A 16,375-nucleotide genomic window follows, 5' to 3' on the forward strand; every position below is an offset into this window, starting at 1 on the left:
TTTGATCTTGATCCCATAACCAAACTCCACGAAGACTTTCGAAAAAATTTACCAAAGATGAGGATGAGTTTTCTGCGTAAAATTGTATGAAATACATGAATCAAAAACAAATTATTACAATATTACTATAAGTGAATACAAGTTACGAACTATATTCTACAGTGGTCCGATGTCGGCAGTTCCAACAAATGAGCAACTACTTGGTGAGAAAAGAATTTGTGGAAAATATCAGATCGATGTCTAAAAACTTTRGAGACTAGTTCGTGTATACACAGATGAACAAGGCTGAATCTACTCAGCTCGTGATCACTTATATTATATATACAAGTATATACAGAGGGGATCCAATGACTGCTCCAAAAAGCAGACTGAAATCATGGAGGAACACTCTTGCAAGTCAGAAAAGCATAACACTTTGCCGATCATGGAAAATCAACAACTGACCAGATTTTTACCATGCGGCAAATCTKGGAAAAGACCAGTGAAAAGAGGATCATACAGACAACCTCTTCGTAGATATTCTGGCAGTACGAAAAGGATTATTGGTATTTCTGCAAACCTAATACGACTGTGTGAATTAACGCTGAGCAATACCAAAAGCTCGGCTGGAATCGGGAAGGATCTCTCCGAACCGTTCCATACCAAACGAGGTTTCAAACAAAGCGACTCCTATCGTGTTATACTAGTCTGTAGGGTTTAGAAGACTATTGTTGATTTGGCTTTGAAAAAGTCCTCGTAACCGAAGTAAGGTACACTTAAAAAAATTATCTGAATATCCTTGCACTTGTAGTTATCAGAACATTATACCCTTAGTTTTATCATATACTTTCTACAGAATTAATTAGCCACCAGAATACCAACAAAAATATTTGCACTAAAGTTTATACTTGTAGGTGTTAACATTAAATAGCTATTTGATTTCCTCTATAATAGTTTCATTTCCTTAAGTTTGCACCGTAAAAGCTTTCACTTGCCACCATTACACACCGATTTGGTAGGTGTAAACAATATGCTAACATAACCTCACCGACACGATTACATTTTTTCGCTTCAATTTCACGCAAAAGTAATTTTTCACACCGGAAATTAACAACAGCTGCAGCCGATTAACCGAAAAATATTTTCCTCTTAAATCGGCATTTTAATGTGTTTTCGATAGCGAAATACTGGAAACGTGACAAAAAGCTGAAAGGTCAACAAGGGGGGAAAAAGTTAGTGGGTATAATACATTCATACATATTTCCTCATGAATTAATGGATCTCTTTCAACACAGATATATAAACATACATACATAAACTAGAAGAAATAATTATCCGGGTAATGCCGCTGGTAGATTGAGAAACCCAGTAGCTGATTCTGCTTTTAGTTTATCTTCAGCTTCTTTTTTGCTCACTCAACTTTTCATTGTGTGCAAAAAGTTTTCATTTGGCGTGCAATTAAAATATGCTGAGCAATTGCGGCAGCCTTAGTGTCAGACGCACACTTTTGAGGCCTGTTTACTTGTGGATGTGAGATTACAAGCACTCTTTTACAAATATATTACGCACATAATATGTTCATACATATGTAGTGTGTAATTGACATAAATAAAATCTAATGACTTGCATAAAAAGTTTCAAATGCGCAAATGAGCTGGCAACTTTGTCTGAGCTCTTAAGCGCTTATATGCCCATTAAGGTTTTTTGGTAAATATATTGAAAGCTTAAAACTTTTATTTAGGTCAAACATATCTATCTATGCATGCGAATAATGATGTAAATTTATATCCAATAAAAATTATTCAATTATGTTACAGGATGTTTCAATACAAAGTATAAATCAAAGCTTCAATGGTTCCTTATTTAGAAAAACTTTAAAAATTATGGAGAAGTTGTGTTTACTAAATAATTTTGTGACATAAAAAGCTTTTCGTTAAAGTCAAATAGGTACTTGAAAGAAAAGGCTTAAAACTGTAAGACTGTCTTGGCTTGTATGGACTATCAGAAAAAAAGGTCCAAAGTGTCAACCAGAGGCTAGGAATCCAAGAAATTATATTTACAGTTGAACTTTGATAACTAGAATCGCCATAATGCACAAAACAACTYCGAGTTATGGAAGGAAGTTTGTTTRAAATTTGACGGCTATTGCCAATTTAAGCGTTCGAGTTAAATAGGTTTTACCTATTTTACATACTATTAATATGCCACATACTAATAAAWTGTTCCCTSAGTTAYATGAAGGTACCATCACCAATCATATGGMGTAAATTCAACCGGATGTTTGTTATATGGCRGCTAAGTCAAGAATTCACCCAAATTTTAGGCACAAAGACACTGCTATCAATAACTCTATCATTTTCATACAGATAACTCACATGTTGCCCAATGTATGCGTTATAAAGCTATCCAATTTTCAAATTTTTCTGGTACTTCGTGAATTTCATCCCAAAAGAACTGCACCAGCTTGTCGACCAAGAATGAATCAAGCCAGTTTTTAATTCCCTGTTTTGATATGAATCTTTTTCCTGTGAGGCCACCTTTTCCAAATAGTTTTAAATCGATTTTGAAACATGAAATTCGTGGAAATTATTGACTCGTATTTAGTCGCATTTTTCAGCAGTCATTTGCATAAATTTGAAATGTCACTATTGTTCCACATTAATAGTTCCACCCGGTTTTACAAGGTCATAACGCCCTTCAGATCCCACTAAACCCAGCAACTATTTGTATGTTTTATGGATATTCGACTTTGCCGTCGATTTGGCTTTTTGGTCATATTTTTTAGGGCTTCTTGGCTTCAATTTATATGATACCTAATTTATTTGCTTCTGCAAGCTGTTCTTGTGTTTGGAAGCACTCTTCACCAATAATGCTTTCAATTCCTCATTTTTAAATTTTTTTGGCCACCCAGGAAGTTCTTCATTTTTCAAAACAAAGTCACCACTTTTAAATTATGCAAATGTGGGCAGTTCGCTCAGCTGGAGCTTCACCATAACATTGCACCAAAATACTATGATTTTTCGCTAAAGTTTTCTTCATATTAAAGTAATGAAGCTTTGAATGAATCTCTTCCTTTTTACTGGCGTAGACACATGCGATTATAGCCGAGTTAACAACAGCGCGACAGTCGTTTCTTCTTTTCGCTACGTGGCGCCAATTGGATATTCCAAGCGAATCTAGGTCCTTTTCCACTTGGTCCTTCCAACGGAGTGGAGGTCTTACTCTTTCTCTGCTTCCCCCGGCGGGTACTGCGTCAAAAACTTTCAGAGCTGGAGTGTTTTCGTCCATTCGGATAACATGACCGTAGCCGCTGTCTTTTAATTCGCTGAACTATGTCAATGTCGTCGTATATCTCGTACGGCTCATCGTTCCATTAGATCGCGATATTAGATCTCCAGGCTGACATTGTTGGTGGTGCTTATACTGGTTCCCAGATATTCGAAACTATCTGCAACTTCAAAGTTATGACTGTCAACAGTGACGTGAGAAGCAAGTCGCGAGTGCGACGACTGTTTGTTTAATGCCAGGAGTTATTTCGTCTTGCCCTCGTTCACTGCCAGAGCCATTTGCTTTGCGAGGGTGTTTAGGCCGATGATATCAATATAATTCGACGTATGTTATTAACTAACCTTCAGTAAAAGAATTCCGTTCGAGTTTGAGTTTGGTCCTTTCAAACTTCATAATCTATTCAATTTTCATATAAAATAAGCTACGTAAATATTTTATATTTTAAGTTCTAATATTATATTATTATACATTTTTGCGAATTTTCAGCTTGGTGAATACAATCCTGAATATATATAATTTTCAAAATTTCAGAAAGAGACAATTTATACATTTCATTAAAAAAAAAACTTTACAGATTGATCGAAATTAAGACCATCTGGATTTTTTAAAATCTATATACTAGTTCTAAGAAAGCTAGGAGAATTTTTCATCCGGTTTTGGGCACAGCAATACACTATTGTTCAAAATTTATTACAGTACAAATTCGGGTGCGAATGAAAATATTTATCCAATTTTATTCATTTTGAACCCAAAAATAAATTATTATTAGAAAATCTCATAGATTGACCGCTAATTTCGGTAAAAAGTCTTCCATTTTCACAAAACTACAACAGTATACATACATTAATTATAAGTATGGTATATATATGGACTTGAAAAGTTATAGTACGTTAAAATTGTTGACATGTAATAGAGTATATTAAGGATATATTTTTATGCAACATTATTAACTTTCGATTTATAGGTTTTAAACTTAAAGAAACATGTGGAATATAGAATATCTATGTATGGGAAGTTTGCGTAGTTAAATTCCGATTTACATATTGTGACAGTAGAATATAAAAATAATGTTATTTTTTGGTAGTTAGTCGATTCGTGACAAATTTTTTATACTCTATTCAGGTTACAATTAGTGAAAGCCATTTTGATAGACTAAAATGCAAACATTTGATCTTGGTTTCCTGTAGCACCTATAGCTTAGTAATGAAGATATTTCCACATGCTTGCATAAGCACATACGGAAGTAAGTAACTGCTGCGTGTACAAGAGTCGTTTACTGCGTCTAAAAAACGGAACAATTCGAAGGCGGAAAAGCGGAACAATGGAAATAGCCTCGTATGTGCTTTATCTACGAACTTATGCATACTTGTCGCTACAATGCATTCAATGGAATGTGAGAAGTATGTGCTTACCTACTTAAGATGCCTTAAATGCCGCATTCACTTACAAACACACGCACACGTACATACAAATATAATTTAACTACAATTCCTGACTAACTTCATTTCACTTCATTTATGCCGCCAACAGCCAAGTATCATGCATTCAGCCGAGTTGCTGCTACCGCTGCTACTGTCGCTTCTTCATACAGCTCTTGGTCATGCTTGTGGCGTTGCAACTTTCATAAGTTGTGTCTTTCGCTGCAGCACAGTGCATATTCAAGTAGCATTTCAGTATTCTCATGAGTTGCTGGAGTGCCAGAGTTGTAGCCGCTGGTAAAACACGTCGCAACTGTTGGCTTTACATGACAAGGTTCGCTTACATTGTACGTTTCTGTGCGCTTTGTGTTACTTCGACTGCGTAAGCGTTTGTGAGGAAGCGAAAAAATTAAGAACTTTTAAGGCAACATATAACAACCAAACAGAATAAAGTCAAGGAAGCCAGGATGCACGTAACTTGATTGAGGAGACGTGTTTGCCGTTTACTCGTATCGTAAGCACACATTCGTGTTACATTAAGTTTAGCGGGATGGTTAGGTGAGTGTTTGTTGAATTGAGAGAATACAGTGTTTGCATTGAAAGAAAAGACAATACGAGAGTAGACTAGTCTAAGGCTAAAATTAATTTGTGTCCTAGTATGTTGAAATCGGAACTACCATTTTTTGAAATACCTTTGAAATACCTTTTTTTTTTTGAAATACCGGCAAAGGCTTAATCCAAAGTTTTGTAAAACGATTGAGAAACAATAACTACCCTATAATTTTTGCAAGTATAATGTCGTGACATGTTGCTAGAAGGATATTATGGTTACCCCTCAGAGTTATATACATATAAACACATATATAAACGATCAGGATGACGAGACGAGTTGAATTCCGAGGGGCTGTGCTTACGTCCGTTTGTCCACTTGTCTGCCCGTGCAAGCCCTGACTTAAGTAAAAAACAAGGAAGAAAGGGTTAAGTTCGGGTATAACCGCTAATTTCATAATCGTGCAACTTGCAAGTATTCAAACTTGTGTAATACTTTCCGGTACATAAGGATTATTAGTTATATAGGGTATAAGGCAAGTTTTCACAAGATTTTATTCATTGTAAGCATAAAAATGCACCGTTACTAGAAAAAGACGCAGATAAATCACATATATTCGATATAAAGTCAATCGGAAGTGCGAAAATCTTTATATTAGGTGTATGGGTGCTAAGGGAAGGGACTGGACTCAAACCATTTTTATACACAGAGATACAATTATCAGGAAAGGATACTCTCCAGTTTTCAATTTTATGTCTCACACATTGACCCATATTTTCGGTAAAAAAATAAACTTTAGGTTCTGGGGTCCACATATTTGGTACACACAGACTTGAACAGTTTCGGTACCAGTCCTACAACTTTTGGACACGAGGTGTCATACTTCAATTAATTGCTACTTGTTAAATGAGATCTTGGTGTGGTTTTTCTCCGATTTAACTCTGGCGGGTTTCAAGATATGTGCCACGCCCATCATCCAATTTGGCACCCGACTTCATTAAAGCCCTGTTATTATACCTCGGGGTAAAATTTAATGTCTATGGCATATTTAATTATTGATTTATCACGCTTTTAGTAGTTTTTAATAGTACCTTCATATGGGGAGTAAGCGGGGTTATCATTCGATGTCATCCATTTTTACAGCGTCGGTCGAAATTCTCATAACACACTTGCCAGCAGAAATGAGCTTGGCAGATCCAACTTTTATATGAAATTTCATATCTGGGGAAGTACTCGACCAATATCAACTAAATTTCCAACCACACCGATTTGTACAAATAGTTCATTCAAGGTTTGGCATCTGTGAAACATTGTGAAAACTGCACCATAAACTTTTAACTCCCTGCCATACAGAATATATGAACCTCGAGTGTCTGACCGAAAATATCTGCCAATCTGTGGTACATGTATGTATATGTATTTATAAAAACTTTGAGAGCTACTTTTCCTGATTAAAAAATTTTTTTTGTATCAGAAATTTGTAGAGCCTAGTCACTATCTATCTAACCATATCTACCATATCTAATATACAAATTTTCAAGCTTCGGTTGAAAACTAGAAAATATACTCCCAACTTTGAAAAAAAACTGCATAAGTAGAAACTCCGACACAGTAAGACTGAAAAAATGAATCCTTATCCAGTATCAGCATTTTCTTTCAATAACCGTGAGAAAATACTTTCTCTCTACTAACAAGGTTACTGTACAGATAACGATTTAAAACCTATTATAATTATAGTGTATTTTTTGTATTTGTGTTTAAGACTCAATAAACGACGCGGCCAGTTATCCACCATCTAGTATTGATAATTTAATTTTATTCCCAGAACTAAAAGATTTACTACCTTAATCGAAGAATGACCACACGGGCAGAAAAATCTCTACTTCAGCCCAATTTTGAATAATAAAATAGTATAAGCTTTGAAGTGGAGTCTGAAGTTTTCTTACCAGAAAGACAAGTATTAAATCAGCTGCTAAAGATCCATTTATATTGCGAAACAAGAAGAGGGATTTCTTGAAAGCCACCATTTGCACCAAAGTTCTATAAACGAAAATTCTCTCCCTCTGTACTTGGAATACATTACAGCATTTTCTCGGCATTTAAGATGCAAAAGCGTTTCCATTTAGCATTTAGCATATGCACGCATTCAATTCAAATACGAAAATCTACCTATACTCACAGCGTACTTCTTGCATTTTACACGCTTTTCAATCATCTTAAGACATTCACGTTTTCTCACACCTTGTCTTAAACAAACTTAGTTACAATTGATTTGAGCTAAAAAGACAGTTATGATAATATCTGAATTGAATTGCAATGAAGTGCACGAAGAGTGGGGAAGAAATTTCGGAGAATTGATTTTGATTGTCTTCGCATGCATTTCAAATGCATTTAGTACGTGCAACTTGTCTCGTCCGTCAATTGGGGTTGAGTTGACGTGCGCAAATCGTTCTTAATGTCGGTACAAGAATAAGTATGCACGAAATGCAAAAGGAAATCCAAGTAGTTGCTTATATAACTGTCATGTTACTGCTTGATTTTTGTAAAACTCGTAAGCGTATTTACTCTAGATGCTGGATGTACTATACTTTTGCAAACATACATAATTTATCGTACTTACTAGCCCTTATTCAACATTTTGGGTTCTGCATTTACTATTTACTGTAATTTTCTTGCGCCCTCAAATACATGAATTTTACAGTTCACGCTTTGTGTTCCACACTTTTGACCTAAAAGCTGCTCAGATACAAAAAATAACGAAATTTTGCAAAATAAAATTTTCTGAATCAGTATTCTTTGGAATCTTCCTCATTCTTACCATAATCTGCAAAATTTTTTGCTGAAAAAATTTACGTACATATACTTAAGCCCTTTCACCTCCTTTAGTGTCATTTTATTTTATTTTATTATGGTTTTGTGTACTTTGTTTTCCAACTTCACAGTCAACTTTCGCAAGCCATCTCACCTCTTTGTTATGAATTCATTTAATTTGGCTTCGGGCATATCAACACTCTTATTATTTATTTAAAGAGTTAAAAAGTATTCAGCTGCAGCTATTTCTTTCTCTCCTTTCATGAATAGTTGAATTCCATACGTAATACTTCTTTATATATGTATATCTTTATGTGGGAGTGTTCCACATACTACACATATGTATTACTAATTCCTTGTGAATTTAAGATGCAGTGAAAAGAATGACTGAGAAGAGCAAAATTTTGATTTTTAAGTTTCAGTTTCAGGTTCATGTTCTTACTTAAATATTGGCTAAAATTCTAGTAAGCTAAGGTGATCAGTAACTTAAGCGACGATTATGTTTCGATTGCTGAACGATGCTGACAGTGTAAATGTGTCAGCGCAGTGTAAATGCGCTTTCCATCGCTTCTAGCGTATGTATCCCGGATATCTACGAAAATTGGATTTTTCCATAGAAATATTTTTTCTACCAGTTTAGATTGAGACAGGGTTTTAGCTCTGGATTCTCTTAAAAGCGACTATCGAACTAATGCAGTCGACACTGATATTCACTGATAAGGTTTAGGCTACTGTGAGGGCCAGCAGGTGCCGGTTGGTTGAACGGTCTTCAGAAATGAAGGTTAGCTGGGAATAACCAATAAGCAGAAAGCAGCAGAGATGGAGGGTATAGCTTAGAAGGCTATATCTACCGGACGAAGTCTTTGTAATGGGGCGAGCATAACTAAGTGTCAAACCAAGAAGAATGACTGGAGCGTCGAACACAGATTGAGCAGCTTACTAGGCAGTGTGAGTCTCCAGGTCAGAAGTGGCTGAACTAACCAAACAGATACCATATTCTAAACCTTGCTTAAATGGCTTGCTGGTTAATGTTACGAATGCCCAACTAAATCCCCGTCAAGGCCTCAAGGTACGTTCGATGCTAGCGGCCATTGAGTTGGCGCTGCATTTTCCAGACATTGAACGTAGGTACCCATAAGARCCTACGTCAATTCTTGCGTGACCTCCTCCATTGCAAATACAACCACGGGATCTTCACACCGATTGCACATAACGAGCAGAGATAGCGGSCTTGAGGGGTWTCCAATTATATAAACACCACAATTAATAATCAAACAGCCTTTTGCCAACTCGGTGAGCACAGATTGGAAATCTGGTAACTATGCTTGGGGATGGAGAGAGTCGATCCACCAAGCCGTGAGGGCTACCATAGGACGGATAACCACACTGTATTAGCTGCCATAGCTGCCTAAAAGCGAGTTACTAAGCCAAACCACTGTAAAAAGAGAGAAAACAAACTTTKCCATGGTTTATGATTGCGATGCACGCAAAGAGGAAGCTTAAACATGATAAAGAGACTTCGACTTTCGCCCAGGAAAGGATTAAAGAAGGGATTAATAATTTCAGTTATACGAGTATATCTCAAACATTTACTGATATTTGCGGTAAAAGCTCAACTATAGGTGCTGGGTTCCAAATAYTCGATACCTAAGAGCTTGAACGGTTTCAATTCGATTTAGACAATTTGTTGGTTATAAGATGGCATCTTTTTTTAAGCCCACAGGTGCCCCTTGCTAATGTGATCCTTTGTGCAAATTAACAGTTCTATATTTTTTCTATGCTTAGTTACAAATTACAGCTTGCGCGGACGGACATACTGTCACTGTACTGAGTTGAAATCCGACTCATCTTTTCATTCTAATCATTTATTTATATATAACAATTATTTATATACTAGCTGGCCCCGCAGCCGTTGTCCTGCGTGAAATTATGTGTTTTGAAATGAAAAGAAAGTTGATTTTATCATTTAATTTTTTTCGATGTAACGTAGCTTGATGAACAACATTTTTTGGTTTCTGTTCCGGTGTAGAGAAAGCATGGTTTTCCAACTCGTGATCAAGCCACATATATCTGGTCATGTGAAAAATATAGCATTTCCAAATTTATGCCACACATTTCTGCAAATGCAATTTTCCTTGGAAACCGTATAGGTTCGAACTGAAATGGCAAACCGATAGAACTCAAAGGAATTCGTAGAATCAAGCATTCTGCCCTCTTGTATTCGATAGGTGCTTGCAGGTTGCGAAACATAATAGCGACAGATCCAACTTTGAGACGCAAATGATGCGGTGGCATACCAAGCCTCTCMACAGTATWTAGAAATTCCACTGGATAATTCACGGCGGCGTCTTCATTGTCAAGACGATCGATCGATTTGKATTAGCGCAAGTTTCCCATAATTTGACTTTAAATCTTTCAGTTTAAGTCAACAACATCGGTATTTTTGGCAGCTAACATTGCGCGTGCACTTAAGGAATCGTAGTTACGATAATTTGCCCAATGTCCGAACATTCGTGATGAGTTCATTTTTCGTGAATTGATAAACGGCAAATGGAATTGATATCAAATCAAAGTATCGACCGGAATTTACCCATTTCCCATTCTTAGCGAATACGATATAAAATGTCTTCGGCAATGTAATTTTTGTTAGTATCCCATAATTGACACGAGTTTGAAGGCTGATATGTCAAAATGAACATCGCGAAAACTGTGCGACCTTCATTTGCATTCGAAGTAGCTATCGCATCGTACATCATTTGATTCCAGTGATTATCATGTTCCAGTAATTGTAATTGATGGCTTGATTCTCCAAAACTTTCATTCACCATTCACAGTACCTAATGACTCAAATAAAGTTGAACCGCGCACATTAATCAATAGCAATCGAAGGTAGAAGCAAACGTGGTTTTTTGAGTGGATTGCGTAAATTCGTCCTAATACATTAGTTGAGAATACAGCTGGACATCWACKGTTTGRCCTTGCTTTCTGCGTAACTATTTCTTCGACGCCATGTATAATAAAAAAAGTTTTTCCGAATAAAGCAATTTTCTCGCAAATGGATCACAGACGCAAGTTGGGAAAAAACTCGTCAATTGATCATCAACATTGATATGAGTTTTTAATGTGAATTAGACAATAATGGCGAATATGGTACAATCCATATATTGTCAACTTCGATATTCACTCTTCTAAATTGAATGCTGAATGTTCTGCCATTGTCTTCTGGTGGGCGACGCCGACAGAGTTGATATCTATCATTTCCAGTTTGTGTTTCCGAAAGAAAAGCACGTGGATAGTGTTCCGTGCATTTATTGTCAAACAAACAAACCGAAGTGAGATTGTGGTGTCTGCAAGGTCCATGAACCGACAAATTTGAGCGATTCAAATAATTAAAAGTAAAACAAAAAAAAAATTTTTTATTTGGATGAAAAAAGTTACCTTTTGGAATTGTCCAACTTTCCGACATTTCCTCATGAAGCACAACAGCGAACAAAATTTGAAAATGTCATAAAGATTGGTTCAGCCGTTCTCGAGCCGTTACTAACTAACAAACATTCATTCGTTTGTATGGGCTGTTTTTAGGGATTTTCCGGCAATTATTCGAATTTTTCTTGCCATAAAAGCCATCTTTTAGCCACAGCGAACATTTAGAAAAAATAACTGGCCAAATTGGTTCAGGCGTTGTTGAGTTACCAACACATTTTGCGATTAATTTTTATATATCCGTATAAGATAACAATACAAGGTGCTTTAGCTCGTTGGCCGGTATGCCGGTGCAAGCTTTTTAAATGGCCTCTACGTCTGCATAACGCTTTCCTTTCATGGGCAAATGCATTTTTCCGAAAAGGAAGAAGTCCCACGGTGCCATATCAGGTGAATACGGGGAGTGGTTAATGGTTAAAATGTGATTTTTGGTGAAATAATCATCCTTCGAATGTTAGATTCTGATCAATTTTTGGTCGTCAGTCAATTTGTGGGGAATAAACCGTGCACACCCCTTTCGTAAGCCCAAAATGCGATAAATCGATGTTTTGGAGATATTCAATTCCATTTCCATGAATTTCAATGATGATTTTGGCTGATTTTTGACGCACAATTTCGATGAAATTTCCGGTGATCGTGGATTTTGATTGTCCCACATGTTGATCGTCAAGACCTCTTTGAAAACGTTGAAACCACTCGTCCACTTTACTACGGGATAGGCAATCATCGCCATAAACTTGTTTCATCAATTGAAACGTTTCGTTAAAAGTTTAACCAATTTTAAAACCAAATTTAATGTTGGATCTTTGTTCGCAGCTCATTTTCGCATCGATAACACAAACATACTGACACTTAAATCGCAATAACTTCACTTCCAATCTATGAAATGTTATGAAATTCTCACTAGGCAATCGATGAAGATAGCAGAATCCAACGCACCAGTCAATATACAGATGGCGCCAGCAGGGGCCGCTAGATTCAAAAAGTCCTGTTTACTTTGGAAGGCACCTTGTATGTCTAACTTCATTAGTTTTAGGTGATACATACAACCGTTAGGTGAACAAAACTTCCACTATTACCCAAAACACGATATTTTCCGTATTTCTATTCGCTTCTGATTCCTAACGATATGTTGTGCACTAAAATGACGACTGTCCTCATCGGTATTTAAAAGACGAATGGTTTGACATTGACTGACAATTAAATACAATTTTTCTCACCTTAATAGCATTACATTTAACACAACTTCCGCTCTCTATTGTAAACACTTATATACTCTACTCACAATACTTAACAAAACTTTTATCGAAATACTTGTAAAAAGTTTTCCATACGCACACCAACATCAATACCATGACTTGTCGTTTAAATATTACTTTTTGCCTCAATGCAGTTAAACAGTTATGCTGGCATGGGTACGAGCATGAATATGTGGCATACATTTCGGCGTTAGAGTGTAAATGGTGTCAACACTTCATGAAACTAAAAGTGAACATAAAATTTGCATGCAATTTGGATTGTGTAAACACTAAAATGAAGAGCAGTGGAAGTGCTGTTAAGCAACTGGTATAATGTGCAAAAAACACACATTTACATATACATGCATTTTCACTCTATATATGGAAGGACACTTTCACATACTTATATACGAGTATATGTATAAGTTTATGTTTATCTGAGTGCCTCTTGAGCGTATTTTATGGCGTTAATGTCGTGTGTGTTAAGCGCCGAGTCGGCCAAATGTCAAATATTTTCCGACGCGCCGAATTTTGTGTGTTTATTTTTATATTTAAAAAAATATATGTATTATATACATACATACATAAATATGTATATAGTACATTTTATTTATGCGCCTTTCATTTGTTTGTTGACGCGAAAATATGCATTTGTGCTGAGTAGTTGGTGGTTTTGCATAATTATTTAAAAGAGAAGGAGTGGAAAATAAACTGGAGAAACTCAGATTTATAGAAGGAGATTAAGGAAAGAAAACATGCAAATAAAAATGTACCTCTACTTGGATTACCCGTTATAAAATTATTGTTTACTAATAAAAATAGAAATCACCAGCAAAAACATTTTTCATTTTTGAAAATAAAATACAATAAATACAACCACGAAACACTCAACTTATCGATATCGATATTCTAACCATGTAACATCGCCGTAAAAATAATAAAAAACCAATAATAATTTTAAAGTTAATTGATCGAAATACTTCTTATATTTAATACTTAAATTACTACAATATTAAAAACTCTTCAATGTCATTTATAAGACCAGTCCTTTAATGTTTAAAATATGTTATATTCGGAGCCATGAAGCCAGCTTTCGGTATGACCAGTGGCGGATAAAGAATTTATTTCCGAGGGTGGATTTCCCTTCCAAAATATTTTGAATATTTATTTTACTTTCTTTTTCTGAATTTCCTTTCTGTAGATCCGACACTGAGTGCGACTGATGTTGGAAAATGTTTCCCGATATCTACACCTTCACTCAAATTACTAGGCTTAAACTTATTTTCTTATTATGAATAATAAATTATATAGTCGTATGGAAATTTTCTTTTCTCAACTGGTATTTTCTTTCTCTTTACAACTTTATCTGTCACCGCCGAAACTGGAGTTCATTTCACTTTCGATTAACCAGAAGGGGCACTCTTCTAACGGTAGATCTCAATCAACTCAATCTGAAGTGTCTTTCAAGCAGAAGTGGTAGCCAGAAGCATATCTCCGATGTGCGGCTTCTTTTAGGTCTTGAGCTCGCTGACTGTGAGGCCAATCTAGAAAAGAGTGCATGACCTCACTAGCTGTAGCTTCAAGCCCCTTCCACGTTAAACTTGGATAGGTACCTGAACACAGCGGAATCAACGTATTTTGAAAGAAACTGAAGCCATAAAATTATATCAGTATAGAAAGCTTCTGGCCCCGAGTGGATTGTAAAATGTTCATTGAACTATTATACAAGCTCTTAGTAAGGCTCACATCGCCGAAATGATAGGCGCTCTTACTGGACAATATTCCATTGGCACTCACACAGTGAGAATAAAAATTCTGGACGTTACAATTTGCTGTTGTCAGGTTAAGGTTAAAGAATCTCGGTTGTCATACATTTTACAAGCCCGGGAATTGACATTAACAACCTCAATAAATTTTAGTGTGGTTCTAAGTGTTTTGTCGATAAGCGGCGGTCGTTTTGATCGATACCTAGGGGTTCCGGGCATCGCAACGGGCAAGCGTCTCTAGCAGTTCAAATAGAATTATTTGTGGATTTACGGCAGGTCGACTTATTAACTAACCTATAGTTTTCCAACCAGCTGTCAAAATATCGAAGCGATGTGTTTGAAATTTATTCTTTGTGTACATGCCTAACTTCAAGTCAAAGATGTTGGACTGTTGGAAAACCAAATTCGTTGTGATTGCCGATTTATGCTGGAAAAGGTGATGCATAATTAGGCATGCAGTGTGATCTTTATACAGGCTTGGGATACATTGGTGGCATAATACAGTTTAARTGTTGACTTGTCCATTGATTTTCTTTGTTTTATTTGAAATAAAATGTATGTGACTCTAAACCAAATACTCTTTATTTGCTTTTCAAGTCGCCTTTCAAGTTCAGCATTTACTTCGCTGCTTTAACCAACATATTTATGACTTTCGAATGCAAAACAATTTCAAATACATTTTAGGCACTCTAAACTTTTTACTTAAACTTTATAATTTAAGACAACTTAGAAAAAAATCGATGCCTAAGCTCTTAAGCACCTATTGATTTCCTTTCTACTCTTTCTCTACTTACAGCTAATCTAAACAGCACTTCAACAGCGTAAGAGTTTTACGGAAAACAAAGCAACACCAAAAAAAACCTAAAACAGCATTCAAAATGTTCATGTCAAACCGTTTAGTGAGCTCATTCTTCTTTGTCTGCGTTAGTGTTATGCTGTGGCAGCAAAGCTCCGCCGATGTGCCGGATAACAGTGCGTATACGCAATTGTCTTAACCATAYACACACACATATATATACCTACATATAATACATCTATGTTTTACAGACGCACTCGCCAACTTATACAACAGCTTGCTGCAACGCGAATATGCCGGTCCGATTGTTTTCCCCAACCATCAGGTCGAACGCAAAGCTCAACGTTCGCCTTCGTTGCGACTACGTTTCGGTCGACGCAGCGATCCGGATATGTACTTGCCCGCCGAGAAACGTTGGTTTGGTGATGTAAATCAGAAGCCAATACGTTCGCCATCATTACGTTTACGTTTCGGACGTCGCAGCGATCCCAGCATGCCACTGCATAGCGAGTTCGATGCTGTCATGAACGATTTGGCTGGTGTAAGCAACAATGGTGGCATAASTGATGTCGAAGAAGCGGCTGCCTTTTACGGTGACGAGTACCCCGAAGACATGTATGATGCTGGTTTTGAGCGTATGGTACGTAAGCCTCAGCGTTTGCGTTTCGGMCGCAGCTTGCCAAGAATCCAGAATAATATCGATGATGAATTAGAGGTAAGTGGAAACGGAGTGAGGAAAACCATTTGTAAGAGTGCCAGTCATTGTATAATACTTTTGACTGGATGAATACAGAGAGGTAATTGGAACACAAATTTGTGTGCCTTGAAGTCATGATGACAGAAAAGCGAAAAGTCCCAGAAGTTTTAAAGCCTTTGCGAATTGTCAGATTGAAGCTGAAGTAAGGGTCATAGTGTACGACAAATGAAGTCTGAAAACAGTTTTTCTAATTATATATGCTTCCACCAATCTCTAATAGCATAAAAAAGTAAATTAAATTTTACCATCAAAAGTTTTGTAACAAGTGATCCGGTATCCATAACACCTT

At 36.4% G+C, this 16,375-nt stretch overlaps 1 protein-coding gene across 3 annotated transcripts in view; it reads left to right on the forward strand.

The window, feature by feature from the left end:
- LOC108971891 (short neuropeptide F-like) overlaps positions 1-16,044 on the forward strand; it is a gene marked incomplete at its 3' end in the record, with an annotated part of 181,317 nt that extends 165,273 nt beyond the window's left edge. For all 3 annotated transcript variants that reach the window (XM_018938222.1, XM_018938223.1, XM_018938225.1), the window contains 2 exon segments: positions 15,330-15,505; positions 15,581-16,044. In XM_018938222.1, the coding sequence (XP_018793767.1) occupies positions 15,412-15,505; positions 15,581-16,044 (558 nt within the window).
- Between the last annotated feature and the right edge of the window lie 331 nt (positions 16,045-16,375).

This window comes from Bactrocera latifrons, unplaced genomic scaffold (assembly GCF_001853355.1).
Source record: "Bactrocera latifrons isolate USDA-ARS-PBARC rearing strain unplaced genomic scaffold, ASM185335v1 scaffold_363, whole genome shotgun sequence".
Lineage (NCBI taxonomy): Eukaryota > Metazoa > Arthropoda > Insecta > Diptera > Tephritidae > Bactrocera > Bactrocera latifrons.